General features: G+C 39.4%; 1 protein-coding gene across 1 annotated transcript in view; it reads left to right on the forward strand.

The window, feature by feature from the left end:
- The window catches only part of ATP10D (ATPase, class V, type 10D), a 41,302-nt gene that overhangs the window by 7,467 nt on the left and 19,312 nt on the right, over nucleotides 1-14,523 (forward strand). Inside the window, exons 3-10 of the mRNA XM_009884970.1 lie at nucleotides 1-121; nucleotides 4,361-4,446; nucleotides 5,518-5,624; nucleotides 6,991-7,122; nucleotides 7,961-8,088; nucleotides 8,237-8,489; nucleotides 12,309-12,535; nucleotides 13,582-13,770. The exon at nucleotides 1-121 is cut by the window's left edge and continues 96 nt beyond it. Of these exons, the coding sequence (XP_009883272.1) occupies nucleotides 1-121; nucleotides 4,361-4,446; nucleotides 5,518-5,624; nucleotides 6,991-7,122; nucleotides 7,961-8,088; nucleotides 8,237-8,489; nucleotides 12,309-12,535; nucleotides 13,582-13,770 (1,243 nt within the window). The remainder of the gene's footprint in view (nucleotides 122-4,360; nucleotides 4,447-5,517; nucleotides 5,625-6,990; nucleotides 7,123-7,960; nucleotides 8,089-8,236; nucleotides 8,490-12,308; nucleotides 12,536-13,581; nucleotides 13,771-14,523) is intronic.

A 14,523-nucleotide genomic window follows, 5' to 3' on the forward strand; every position in this document is an offset into this window, starting at 1 on the left:
TGCTGACATGGTGCTGTTATATTCTAGTGACCCGGATGGGATCTGTTACATTGAAACGGCAGGCCTTGATGGCGAAACCAATCTAAAGCAGAGGCAGGTGGTGAGAGGATATTCAGAGCAGGTGATAATTGTGCATTTCTAGTGGTGTAAGAAAGTTGACATGACAGATGCTTAACTAAAAAAACCCAAACAACCCAGCCTCTAAATCGCCTAATTCTTGATAGCTCAGCAATCCCCATCTGAAAATGTAATAACTAGGCAACATAGTTCTAATTTGTTGCTTGAGTTATTTTGGAGCAAATCTTTGTGTTCACTTAACCCAGAGAAAGAGACATCTATTTCAAGTAATGCAAGCCAGTAAAAATAACTCTGGTGCATATCATGCCATGGGTGAGAAATTGCAATTTTTTAGAAGGGAATTCTGTGCTGCATAAAGACCTAGAGAGAGGAACAGATAGTATCTTCTCTATTTCACTATTTTTTTTCATATTGCAAATGTCTTTTTACTTCCGCACAATGCTTGTTGTTATACCTAGCAGACAAAATCCTGGAGGCTGGCACAAAGAAGATGATATCAAAAGAACAAAGAATCCTGGCATTTCTGCGATCTTCAGCATATCTGGTAGAGTTCTGCTGCTGAAGACCATGCTGAAAACAACAGCAGGGAGACTTGGTGCAGTGCATAATAACAGGCTGTTTAGTCCTCTGGAGATAAAATTACCTGAACTGCCTCTGTATTATTAGCAGTGGTGAGACAGTGAGGAGGAGTACCTTGTTGTGCTTTGACTCCCCTGTTACTTAGTGAGTATTGTAATAACAAAGGCATGATGTGATATCCATGAACAAAGCTGTTTCCTAGCCCCTTACAGTGAGTGACATGCTGCTTTTTTTTTTTTTTTTCTTTCTTGATTTCATCTTAAAACAATAAGGCAGAAAGGGCTGTTTGATACTTCTGTACATACATATCATTACAAAAGGAAAAATTCAAAAAGTTCTACAGGTTTACATCATACTGAGGTGTCCCTGATCTCATACCAGCTCCTGCTACCAAGGTCTATTTCAGTCTCACTCAAGAAAGAGACTGTTTTCTCTGTTTCCAGAAAACTTGCACCAAAATGCTAGGAAGAATTATACTGTCCAAAAAAAAAAGTGACAATTCCTTCAGCAGTCAGGACCGTTCATATTTGTCCTCAAATACAAAAAAAAAAAAAAAAAGTCATTGTAGAGTTGTCTTGTCAGGACTGCATGGTTTCTTAATGTAGAGCCATGGTCAGCTTCACAGACCTCTAGTGCCCCACCAGCTGAGTTTCAGCCAGAGGCTTTGTCCTTATAAAATCAGGCTGAATAAGACTGGCAATGCTGTGTAAGACGCCAACTGCCTGACCTCTCCATTTCTTAAGGTCAGAAGAATAGGAATAAACTACATCAAATTAAAGAACATCTGAAGAAGAGGACTAAAAAGACTTATTTGCAAGAGTGTTACGTCTTACTTCTTTGTGACTGAGCAAGTAGAAACACAATGAAAAAGGTTATGAGTGGGCCACCTGTTCTTGCACTTGGGATTCCTTTAATTTTGCCCTGCCGTCTCTTAAAGTGTGAAATAGGAGCTGAAATTCTCGTAGTCAAATTTTTTTTTGGCAACTTAGAGTAGGAGTAGCATATTTTTTTTTTATTTTAAACGCTTAAATGACAACAGGAAAGAAATTGGGAAAGTAACTCAAGGCTGCTTAGGTAACAGCAGGTAACAAGGCGCAGAACACAGTGTCTCCAACCATCTCTTGGCTTTCACAGAGAAACATACAAAACAGCCGAGGACCGGCTTCCTGAGGATGATGAGCTATTTAGTGAACAAACTGACGTTGCTGCTTTCAAGATACTCAAATGTTGCTTCCCATTAAGAAGGGATTAATCTCCTTTTCCTTCCACCCCTCATATGGGTAGCTGAACCAAGCACAGGTTCACTGGGGTGGGGAAGCTGATATGCCTTTAGCACTAAATCACTGTGAGCAGTGAACATTTCTTATTACATTATGAGAGGCCCCAGGACTGCACTGGTCAGTTCCTTCTCAGCTTACATTTTCCCCAACATTGGACATTTTTAAGATTCAGCTGGACAGGGTGCTGGGCCATCTTGTCTACACCGTGCTTTTGACAAGGAAGGTTGGACCAGATTATCCTTGACGTCCCTTCCAACCTGGTATTCTGTGATTTTCTGTGATTTTTATGATACGTGGTCAATGACTGCATCCAGTCCTAGCCGTAGCATTCACAAACCTAGCGGAGAGGAAAATGCTGTCCCTTTCTTCCAGGCAGCCTAAGAAGCCAAGTTGATGAAAGGAGTAGCCAGCTCTCCTCTTCCACCTTGGCCATGCACCCGGTCTATTCCATGCCATGTTATCCAACCATATCGTTGGTCAGAAACACAGCATGGACAAAGCAACAGGCATGGCCTTGGGAAGCTGCTTCTCTCCCCATTCCAGTGAGAGAGTCTGATGCAGGTCCTGTCACTCCCAGCTGCCTTACAAAGTTCCCATCTTTATTGCCCTCCTTCTTTACACAAAATCCAAGCAATTTGAATTCTGCTGTAGAAGATCTTTTTTTCTTTTTGTGCCACACAGGGAAAACATCTCAAGAAAGAAGGGGCAAAATCTTCTACTCTCTCAATATTTGCTATGTCAAAGTTAAGATTGTAATGAATAAATATAGACCATAAACTTATAGTCCAGGAAGTTCTGAGTGCCCAAATCGAGATGCCTGCTTTTGGACATACTTTTTTCCACCTCTGTTTTATACTGGCAGAGTGTAGACGTAACTTCTGCGCTCACTATAGGTTACACCCAGAATTTTTGGGGTCACTATTTCAAGGTATATTGCAAGAAGCTCCTACTGTCACCTTCACTGCTATTACAAATTGTTTGACCAAGTCAAATGGTTTAGTTGTCCATCAAAAATAAGATGCTTGCACCAGAAATACATATCTGGAGACAGTTTCCAGGCTGTAGAAGAAAAGAATCAAACTGCTTTGGCTATTTTAGTTCCTTTTGGCGTTAGTTCTTATTCTCTTTGTACTGTCTTTTGTGTAATCATTGTACAATGTGAAAGGCTTGAAAAGGGACAATCAATTATACCGTCTAACATTTTACAGAAATGTTGTACTTTCTGTACAAATAAACATGAGAAACGTTATTGGAGAGAAAGGTCTTTCATAGTTAATTAAATTTACAGAGATACTGAAGGTATCTGTCTGACTAAGGCTGTGTTCATACTGACTTCAGTTAATACAGTGCAACAAATCAATACAGCAAAACATAGCAAAAATTTTTGTTTTAATGAAGCTAATAAAGTACATGTTAATAGTATTATGTCTTCTGAGTTCCAAATTCTACTTACAGGAGTGTGTTTTAACCTCACAGTTGCTATGCTGCCAGTGTGAAGTCTCCCAATTATGGGAGTGCAGCCTTCTCAGAGACCTGTAATTATGTAGAAGATGTATTCGATTACAGCTGTGACTTACAGATTTATCCTTGGAGTTTGAAACTTTAAATTGGTCATTCTTTTTTTCTAAAAAGCAGAACAAATGATTTTCCAAAGAGTTAGTGGAAGGTACTCAGCTTGTAAATGTCTCTGTTACACCAGAGGCTAGCTTCTGTTACGCTAGAGGTATATTCATATGCCATTAACTGAAATTAAATTGCAAGTGCAATTGCAGGTAATTCCAAAGATAAGGCCTTTTGGTTTTTCTCTTACTTCTTGTCAGGTTTCATTCTTTATAAATAAAGTATATTTGTTTCACTTGTCTTTTCTCTTCGGTGGAGAGCTCACCTGCTCTTTATTTGCAACATGTACTTCTAGTCTTTCATAACAGCCTTTTCTTTGGTACTGGTAAGGCTCAAACATAATTAAAAAGTTCTACCTGCTTTCTTTGCATTAGCACCGATAGCATCCTGGTGATGGTATTGGAAACAATGGCTGTTTGGAAGAAATTCTGTTTGCAGAGAAGACAGTGCCTCTTCTTTTTCCTTATTATGAAAAAAAACCTATGGGAAATCTCTGCTTTTCAGATGTTCTTATTGCATTTTTTTTTTCTTTCTCACTCTTCCATCCACTTTCTCCTCTCCAGCGTTCTCAAAATATCAGCAATTCAACTGATACTTGCCAGGGTTTGATATTTACTAGGAGGTCCTTCCATGCTGTGTAAGTCTGATTTATGCTGGGTAGCAGATCATCACCACCACCAACAACTTACAGTTTTGAAGCTAAGTTGTTAGATAGTAATATTTGAACTTAGGAATTTATGATGATTTTAAGTTCCATCACGTTTTGTCTGAGTTCTCTGGGTTTGTTTTTTCTATGTCTTTAGGTCTCTGAAATTGATCCAGAAAAATTTTCCAGTAGAATAGAGTGTGAAAGTCCTAACAATGACCTCAGTCACTTCCGAGGCTTTGTGTAAGTAGGCTTGGTGGCTGTTCAAACTATTGCCATTTGCTTTGGTGCTCTTACTAGTTTTCAGAGAGCTTTAAAAATAATGACAATATGTATAGAAGTCAGTTTGCCCCTCTACATTTCTGAGTGCAGCTCAACAGATTGACCTCCTGAAGGGCTTTCTGAGCAGCAGATTGTGAACTGGGAAATCCCACTAGTGGTTCCTGTTTTGTATTGAATATTTTCAACATCTTAGTTCAGGCTGTTTTGCAATCGTGTATTGCAAAATAGCTGTTTCAAGTCTGCTCTTAATAACACGTGATATCTACAGTATTTGGTCTGGACCATAGCCTGATTGGACAAGCTGCATTGCTCAGAATTGGAAATGGGAAGGACTGGTGTCCTCTCCTACTCTGATTTGTTTTGTGTAACCATCAGTGACTAGATCAAACTCCTTTTGACAAATGTGCCTATTTGTGTCTTTTCTTCTTAGGGGTGTTTGATATTCTGTAGACAGTAGAAGACAAAACACTGTTTCATGGGGTGATTGATTTCCAGTTTTTAAGAGTTATGTCTGTATTCTTTCCTGTGGGCACTGACACGTTAAAAATATGGAAAGAAAAATAAATATGTATAAATCTCAGTGTCTGAGGAAACACTTTGACAGACTGTGGGTCTAACTGCGCTGAAAGTATGCCACAGCAGTAACAATGTCCACAGTATATTTAAAATGGGATTTTATATTTTGTTCGAGTTTTTTCTGATGTTGGCAATCCAAGCAGAAGTTGTAGGCATTCAGACTTCCAGTGTTTGTCTTGGGCTCTTTTCAGTAGTGTTGCCTACTTCTCATATGCCAGCTGGCAAATTCTAGGCTTGTAAACACAAGAAAACTTTAATACAGTGCCTGTATGCCTGGATTTTCAGAGGTGATCTGAATGCATGTTACCCCATTCTTTTGAAAAGTCTGATTGGAAATACCAGAATGGCAGTCAATGACTAGCAGCCTCTTTGGGAAATCTGCTCCCTAATGGTTTTGCAAAGCCTGACTGGTAATTGCTGGAGTGCTACAGCTTAAGTAATGTGGTTTTTTTTCAGTGAGCATTCAAACAAGGATCGAGTGGGCCTCAGCAAGGAAAACTTACTGCTCCGAGGATGCACAGTAAGAAACACAGAAGCTGTTGTAGGCATAGTGGTATATGCAGGTTAGTGAGCCATCCTGGCTTTCACAAGTTATGTGCCCTAAGAAACGGTATCATACAAAGGGAAATTAGGAGAGTAAAAGCTTGAATTCAGCAGAAGGCAGCTGTAGCTAGTGTTATGGTTTGAAGAACCCACAACAATTCATTCTATCACCCAATGATACCCTCCCCACCTGGGAAGGGGAATCGGGAAAAACAAGGAAAGCCAGGTTGAAATAGAAACAGATTTAATAGAATAATACTAAATAGTTAACATTAATAATACTAAAGAACCAGTGTTGGTCCTGATATCAATATAAAATATACAAGGATTATATTCAATGAATTCTATCAGTAGGAAGCTGTGCACTCCCAGCAGTGGACAGCAGATGCTGGACACTGAGCACTATGGCTTTGGGAGGAAGGGAAGGCTTCAGGGGTCCAGCACCGGGGCAAGAAGTTCTCAGGATCACAGCCATCATAGGGAAAAACTCCTCAGCAAACTTTCTAATTTATATTGAATGTGACGTTCATGGTATGAAATAATCCTGTTGGCTAGCTTGGGTCAAGTGCCCGAGTCTCGCTCCTCCTCATCCCTGCACCTGGCAAGCTCAAAAACAGACCTTGAAACCTGCATACCATAGCTGGCTATAAAGTAAATATTTGCACAAATTCAGACACTAGAGTCTTCTATCAAATGCAGTTTTCCCAAGCATTAGAAGAGACCTTACTGAAGAATTACCGAAAGAGAAATTAATCTTGTGTCGCTTAAACCAGGACAAGTTAGAAATGTTAAGAATGCATAGCTGGATTAAGTTTGTTTCTATTTTAGCACTGTAAAGAACTGATATGTCTGTTTATTCATGGGAGGCCAGCTCTTCGTGTGAACAGATCCTTGTCTTTAACTGTTAGTTTGATGGTAAACCCAAGTTTTGAGAGGGACATGGAGATGCATGGCTTGCTTAGGATTTTTTTTCTGGCCCAAAGCTGAAGCTAGTGTTGTTCTTCAGTGTTCTGTATCAAAGGGCAGAGTTTTTTAAACCTAATCAATTTGATGTATCCAGCTCAATAGTTGCAATGCATGTGCGAGATTTTGTAGAAAATATTAGAAGTAATACAGAAAATGTGAAGAATGAGATTTTTTCTATAGGAAGGAACATTATTGACAGTCTAAAAGTTAATGTGTACAGACAGATTTTGGTTTAGCTTGTTCAGTTTTCTTTAGGACAGAATTCATATATTGTAGGAGCAGTTAGTTTGCTTATATTTATAATCTCTGTTGAAATGTTAGTTAACAGAAACATCCTGTTTCCTACAACTTTAGAAATAAGAAGCACTTGTGGTTCTGATACCTGTTACTAGAGAATTTCAACCTATGTTGTGGTTACAGGTCATGAAACTAAAGCCATGCTGAATAACAGCGGTCCTCATTACAAGCGCAGTAAATTGGAAAGAAAAGTGAACACTGATATTCTGTGGTGTGTTCTTCTTCTAATTTTGATGTGTTTAACTGGTGCAATAGGTAAGTGAGAATCATCAGACTCCTGCTATGCTCTGTTGGTCTGCAATGCTTAGTGTTTTATTTTGGGGCTGATTTATTTTAATAGCTCATCTTGTAAACTGCCTTTTTCCATGTACATTTCCCTAGCAGTTGGGGATGCTGCCAGGTTTTAGCTCATGTTATCATGTTTAGTCTGGAGTGTGGTCAAGAAGTGTGTTTCTGGTGCGAGTTCTTAGGTCTGGAACCTTTTTCTCTGATTGATTTATCTTTTCTCTCACTAATTGCTCTGCAAAACTCCTGCTTTCTCTTAGGATTTTTGAGATAACATGGGGTGCATGTACAGCGTTGTAGGGAGGGGCCTAGTGTGACTAGAGTTGTAAGGACTTGCTATTTTAATGTTTGATTAAATAGTGATCTTGAGTAAATCTAAACAGACTAGTTTTTATAACAAATCAAGAAGGTGTTTAAAAAGTGTTTAAAAAAACTTTTTCAGACTGCACTTAATAATGATGACTTGGTGGTCACAGGTTGACTAAAACCTGGGCAAGCAAGGATGATACAGTTAATTGCCAGAGGTTTTTCTGGGCAGGGGGAAAGTGTTTATCAAGTGTAGTTTAGTTAGCTCTGAGATACGCTGTATAGACGTGCTGTTGATATAAATGCATGTAAGGTATTTATTCATGTGGCGTTGATACTTAATCAGTTTTAATGGGGTTCCTGTTGAGGAAAAACTCAAGATAGAAAATGGTGGTTTAAAAGCTTAAAAAGAACTGCTGAGTATGACGGCTAACACTATGACCCTGAACTGTGGTACTGTTTACATACAACTGACTTACTCTATCTTGTTCTTGTTTTCAAGGCCATGGAATTTGGTTAAGTAGGTATTCGGAAATACCTTTTTTTAATATCCCTGAGCCAGACGGGAAGTCGATTCCTCCAGCATTAGCAGGGTTCAATATGTTCTGGACGATGATCATTTTATTACAGGTAACTTTGGTCTGCTTTGAACATGGGTTATATTCTGATCTTATTTAGGTCCTTGAAGTAACTCTTTGGCTTCAGTAGAGCTACTTCATGTTTGTAACTGGCCAAAAAGTTTGGCTTTATTTAATCTTCACGTTTTATTTTTCGGTAGGTCTTGATCCCAATTTCTCTCTATGTTTCAATTGAAATTGTCAAATTGGGACAAATTTATTTAATACAGAATGACATTGATTTTTACCATGAGAAAACAGACTCAACAATTCAGTGTCGAGCACTGAATATTGCTGAAGACCTTGGCCAGATTCAGTATATCTTCTCTGACAAGACTGGAACCCTCACTGAAAATAAGATGGTTTTTCGGAGATGCAGCATTGCAGGACAGGAGTATTGCCATGAGGAAAATGGTAAGACACTAAACCTGTGTTCACAATGCGTTGTTTTTCCTCTTCTCAGAGAAGCTGAAAGTTTTGATAGGGGTCCAGTGGAGTTCATGAGGTTTGTGTGACAATACACACTCACGGAAGGTGTGAATTCAGACTGATCCTACTAATAGCCATGCATCTTTCCCCATTGTTTGGATCCCTTCATATGTGATGTGTTAAGAGACTTGAAGACTATATGAAAGGTGCTCCTTTGCAGCTAGTTAAGTTCAAATGTATTTGATACCACAAACAAAATATTCTTTACTCTCTCTGGAAGTAGTCATGCCTACTGTGCTTTACTTCTCTCCTTGCAGTATTCAGAACCCAGAACATTGGAAAATTGCCCATCTAGTTTTTCCCCTCTTTTTTTTTTTTTTTTTTTTTTTCCAACAGGAGTGCCGATGCTTACCTGTCATTTTGGGGTTCCAACATCATGTTGACTGCCATAGCAGTGTACCACCTTTATACGTAGTATATCTTAAGGCTCCAATTCGACATATTGTTGCCCTTGAGGGTACAGTAAGCCAAATAAAATACATGCTGAAGTCAGAGCTTTAACAGTAATGTTAAGGTACACATCAAGCAGATGTGTGCACCTGTGTGTGTTAAGGATGTAAAGAGAAGCACCTCCATCAAAAATAATGACTGTTCTATCCTTACTTACATCTTACATACCTGTCTATGGTTAGCCAGAAAGTCAACAAGCAGCGTTACTGGATAGTTGCTGCCTCATTGTCTAATAGTGTAGCATCTTTCAATATACATTTCATCATAGCCTACTTGAAGCCTTCTGGGAGCCAGGAGAAGATACAACTCTGGACGCAAGAGAAAATTAGTCAGAGTGACATGAAGTCTTTGATTCAATTAGCTATTTTCTTAATTAAATAAAACCATAAAATTTTTATTACTGTTACTGTATGTAAGTACTAGTGGCTGCAGACATTTGCTATTTTGCTGGTGGGCAATGCAACTATTCCATATGAGATCAAAGATGAGGTGCTGACGGGCGGACATGTGAAGTGCAGCTGTGTATTAAACCCCCCTTGGGGGTTTTGGTGGTTTTGCTGCCAGATAGAGCTGCTCACAACTGTGAGCAAAAGGCACACCCTGCTGGCCACAGCGATGAATCAGTTCAGCCATTCTTTTTGTTGTGTCACAGGAGCAGATGGTTACAAACAATTTTTACAGTAATTTCTGCACATATTTTGAAGATTTTATGGTGCGGGTGCTTCTTTGGCTTTGCATAATTATACTGGGAAGGGTGAAAACAGCAAAGTGAGAAGAAAGATTTTTAAGTTTCAAACTTGGTGAACGGACAACTTAGATAATAATTAGAATATATTTTCAGAGTATTTCCTAAAGGAAGAAAAAGTATTTCGGAAGTGATAAACCAAAGAGTAGCGGGAATGATGTAGCTGTGGCTGATTTGGGTCTCGTTGTGCCAGGGAAAGTATGTCTACCACGTACTTCTGCTAGTAGTTCAGTTAGCATTATCTTCCCAAAATATTAGTGTGTTAATTATGTTCATAATTATTTCCTGCTGTGCCCTGTCTTTTACCTGGAGGGGTAAGCATGTGCTTCTTCCTAACAAATACAGAAATTATGTGAGCCCTGAACGTGAGTTTGAGAAATGTTGGAGGTCCTGTGTGTTGGTCCTGTTTTACGTTTGTTCAGTTGCATAGAGCTGCTATTTGCAAGGCTCCTGCTACATATAGTAAGAGTTGCAGTGCAAGACAGTACAGTCTTTTGCATACAAGCTACCTAGTCTGTACGTAGAGTTCTGTATTTATATCTGTATTGCCCAGGGATGCACGAGGGAAGTGCACAACGGCAATGACTGTGATTCAGTATAATCCTTCATACAGGTGCCCCCATGCAGTGTTCTGTCTAAAGCAACGTGTGCCTCTTGGACCGTGGCAGGAGAACAGTGTGGTGTTTTAAGAGGTGCCACATATGTTACTTCAGACAGAGCGTCCAGTCTTCTCAACAGCCTGGAAGCATAGCAGAATGGGCATGTGTTGTCCAAACCTGCCTTTACAAACACATATTCAGTCTCTGTTGCTGCTTTCTGGTAAAATGTATCAATACCACATGTGGGATATTATATTTGGTAGTTGTGGACAGCCACAGTTATGTTCACACCTATCTATTTTTTAAAAGAACTATTTTATTACATTCATGTTAACATCAGGGAGATGGCCTGCCAAGGGAAGTGTAAGCTCTGTTCTCCCTGCTTTCCTTGGACTCATGAGAATTGCAGGGTGAGAGACAGGAGGCTTTCATTCATGTTCCAAAAGAGAAGACAACAGGAAATGAGAATTTAACAGGCTAGCAAATCCGGTAGCATGTTTCCTGAACATAGCTAAGCTCCTGTACCTTGGCTAGGAGGTAAAGGACTCTCAAGTGACATAATAAACCTATTTACATCTTATTTTGAGCACCAGAGCTGGAGACTCTGAACTGTGGGTAGATTTCCTGTTCACATAAAACAGAATAATATCCCACTTTTCACTTCTTTCCTGTACAGTAGCTGCTACATTAAATAAGAAAAAAAAAAAAAGGAATTAGTGGTGTTGTAGAACAATACTGTATGTTAGCATTGTTTTTTTCCTAGGATGCCATTGTTTGTACTCACACTTTAATGAAATAAATTGGCAATGCACAGCTCAGAACAATTTTCCGTGCTGTTTGTGGATGCAGACATTGAACTGCTGGCATATGCTCATTGCATGCCATTTTCACAGTGACAGGTCAAAACTTGAAAGCTGAATAGTGTACAGGGATCCAGTGCTGTCTGCATTGAGATTACAGCCTCTTGCATGTGGTCGAACACTGTCCCAGAACTCCAGTGCAAACACTTGGGTGTGTTCTTAACAAGCACATGACAGTATAGGCAGGTTTTCATTTGCTACAGAAGTTCCACTGGTCTTCCTAGCTAGATTTGTAGGGCACAGAACTGCATTTATATCTTTGGTGCAAAGGTGTTAGACATGTCAATAGAGAGTTTTATTGTTGAAACCTGTTTTTCAGTTAAGTACTCAGAAAATGCATACGTGTAGGGGGGATTGTCCAATACAGAAATGATAAACACAGTTAGAATGAGTTCCTGCTAGAAGCTGTACTTGTCAAACCACTGGCATACAATCCTGATCCATCATAAAATAATTAGGCTAGAAAACATACCAGGAGGTAATCTGGTCCTGTTTCTCTGGCCTAAGGCACAATTGTTGCTATCATTCTTTACGAATATTTTTTTTTTGTTTCTTCAGGACCTCCAGTGATGTCCAATTCACTGCTTTCTCAGGCATTCTGTTCTAGTATGTCATATCTTCTCTGACAAGAGTTTTTCTGATACTTAGCCTGAGTCTGTCTTGCCACAGTATAAGACCACTGTGTCTTCTGTTGCCCACAGTGTGCACAGAAATCAGGCTATTTCCTTTCTCTGTGCAAATACCCCTCATGTACTTGAAGACTATTATTTGGCTTCCATCAATGTGCCCTTCCAGAGGGTGTGTAACTCATTTTACTGTTTTGATGCGGCTCACGTTGTCTAGAACCCCGATCATTCTTGCTCCCTCTTCTGCATTCACTCCAGTGGAGTGTTGCTCTTGAAGTGTAGTGTCCCAAACGCGAAGTCAGTTTGATGGCTTGTGATGGGTTTTATTTTTCATAAATGGTGGATTATTCTTAACTTTATACTAAATGCCTTACTTTAAATTTTTTTTTGCTGAACCTCCAGGCAGTGTTTTAGACAAGTTTCTTTTTGCTCATGGAACAATACTTTTGTTTCCCTTTCTGTAGCAAAGAGGTTGGAATCCTATCAAGAGATGGATTCAGAGGATGAGGATACAGCTGATCGTCACTGTGGCTCTTCGACCCATATGTCAGGGCACAACTGCAGAGCTGTGAATGAACCTTTGAACAGAAAGTCTTTGAATCAGTCGTCTGGGAGTTACCCTGCATTGGGAAGGGAAGATGGAGCAGATGATGTTCCCTGCTCAGGACACTTTGCTTTCAGCAGCCCCATTGTAAGTAAAAGCTCTTGGTTTTGATGCTAAATTTCTGAAACAGAATCATAGAATAGTTTGTGTTTGAAGTGACCTTTAAAGGTCATCTAGTCCAACCTCCCCAGCAGTGAGCAGGGACATTTTCAAGCAGATCAGGTTGCTCAGGGCCCTGTCCAACTTGACCTTGAATGTTTCCAGGGATGGGACATCTACCACTTCTCTGGGCAACCTGTTCCAGTCTTTCACCACCCTTGGTGTAAAAAATGTCTTCCTTATATCTAGTCTAAATCTTCCCTCTTTTAGTTTAAAGCCATTACCCCTTGTCCTATCACAACAGGCCCTGCTAAAAAGTTTGTCCCTATCTTTCCTGTAGGCCTCCTTTAAGTACTGAAAGGCTGCAATAAGGTCTCCCCAGAACCTTCTCTTCTCACGAAGTAACTCATGAAGGAGTTATCCTTTTACCCCCATTTGATCAGAGTGCTTGTCACTTAAGGAATCTTTTCTCTTCCATCAAAACCAGAGCTTCCCATGATTGCTTGTCTGCGTCCTGTTTGCAGCTGACATTGCAGATGTTTATTGGGTCACAAAGGTGTGTGCTTTGGTTCTTGCTGCTGTGAGTCCGTGATCACTCCAGCTAAAATGACCAGCTTCCTCTTAATAACAGTTTATTCTTTTGTTTTAAGAGGTTTCTAGCATTTTCTTTTGTTTTTTAATAGGAAATATCTAGATGAACAATATTTATTGGAAGTTACAAGAGGTAAATACTCTGCTTCTGTACCTGAAGGTGTCTAAATAGCACTCATTGTGCTTAATCTCTGTTGACATGTCTATGAACTAAGGCTCTAAAGTTTACCTGTCTGGGCATGAAGTTTGCCAATTTCAATGGGCTAGCACAAGGCAGTGAAGACACCAGAGTGTTTCTCTGTTTCCTAGTATAACCAGTCAGCATCTCACAGGAGGGAAGTTGTATAAGCTTCTGCAGTTCATTCATCTGTAAGTGATTTAGCCTCCAGAGACTAAGAATAATCTTATATCCTAATGGACAGTTGTGTTGATTTCATCAATAGGAAACGGATGTTGTACCAGACACACAATTGCTGGAGAAGTTCAGTCAAATTTCTTCTCATTCCTATCAACAATCAGAAGAAGCTAGCAGCAAGTCATCTTTCGAGACAATGTACATCACTGACTTCTTTCTTGCTCTGGCAATCTGTAATACTGTTGTAGTTTCAGTCCCCAATCAGCCACGTCAGAAGGTAAGAAGGCCTTATTTTTGGCTGTTTGGCCATATTCATAAATAAATGAGCTTCTTTTGGTTTGATTACAAAAGGAAAAAACAATTAACTGACATTGTTAAAATGATCCTTTTCTTCTCTGTTGGTTTGTCCTGTTAGAAAGAAGGGCATAACTGTAAACCCACAGAGTGCAGTGAGTTAATGTGTATATAATGTTGGTAACATTTTTCCAGTGCAGAAAAAGTCGGCTTCAGTATTTTTGGTTCTGTGTATATACTGTTTGTAACTTTACAGGACACATTCTGAGATTAAATTGTGATTTTTTTTTTTTTTTCTATATTCTAGTTATGTTTTTCCAGATACGTGCATAGCTTCCTTTAAGAGTACCCTAACACTCAGGTTACCTTTACAAATAAGTTATTGTTGGCTGAAAGGTAAGAATAATCTCAGCAGACTCCCAGAATATGGGAACTGAGAATGCTCTTACCTGTTCCCTGACTATTCAAATAAAGTTTCAGCAAAAGTATGTAAGATCAAGTTTCATATGTGTAATAATCTGAAGACAACATGCTTTGCAGGATGACATAAAGTGATCTCACCTTGAATGTGTAGTGCATTTGCTAAACTGTCCTGGTTTTATGGTCTGGAGTGTGTTTCAGTCTTCCTGAGACCACCTGTTGTTTTCAGAGCACATAACCTAGTGTTTTTTTTAAAGATGTTACTATCTTTTTCAAATATTTTTTTTTTCAGGGTGGGATTTTCATAAACCCATCT

Source organism: Charadrius vociferus, unplaced genomic scaffold (genome assembly GCF_000708025.1).
Source record: "Charadrius vociferus isolate BGI_N301 unplaced genomic scaffold, ASM70802v2 scaffold134, whole genome shotgun sequence".
NCBI classification, from domain to species: domain Eukaryota; kingdom Metazoa; phylum Chordata; class Aves; order Charadriiformes; family Charadriidae; genus Charadrius; species Charadrius vociferus.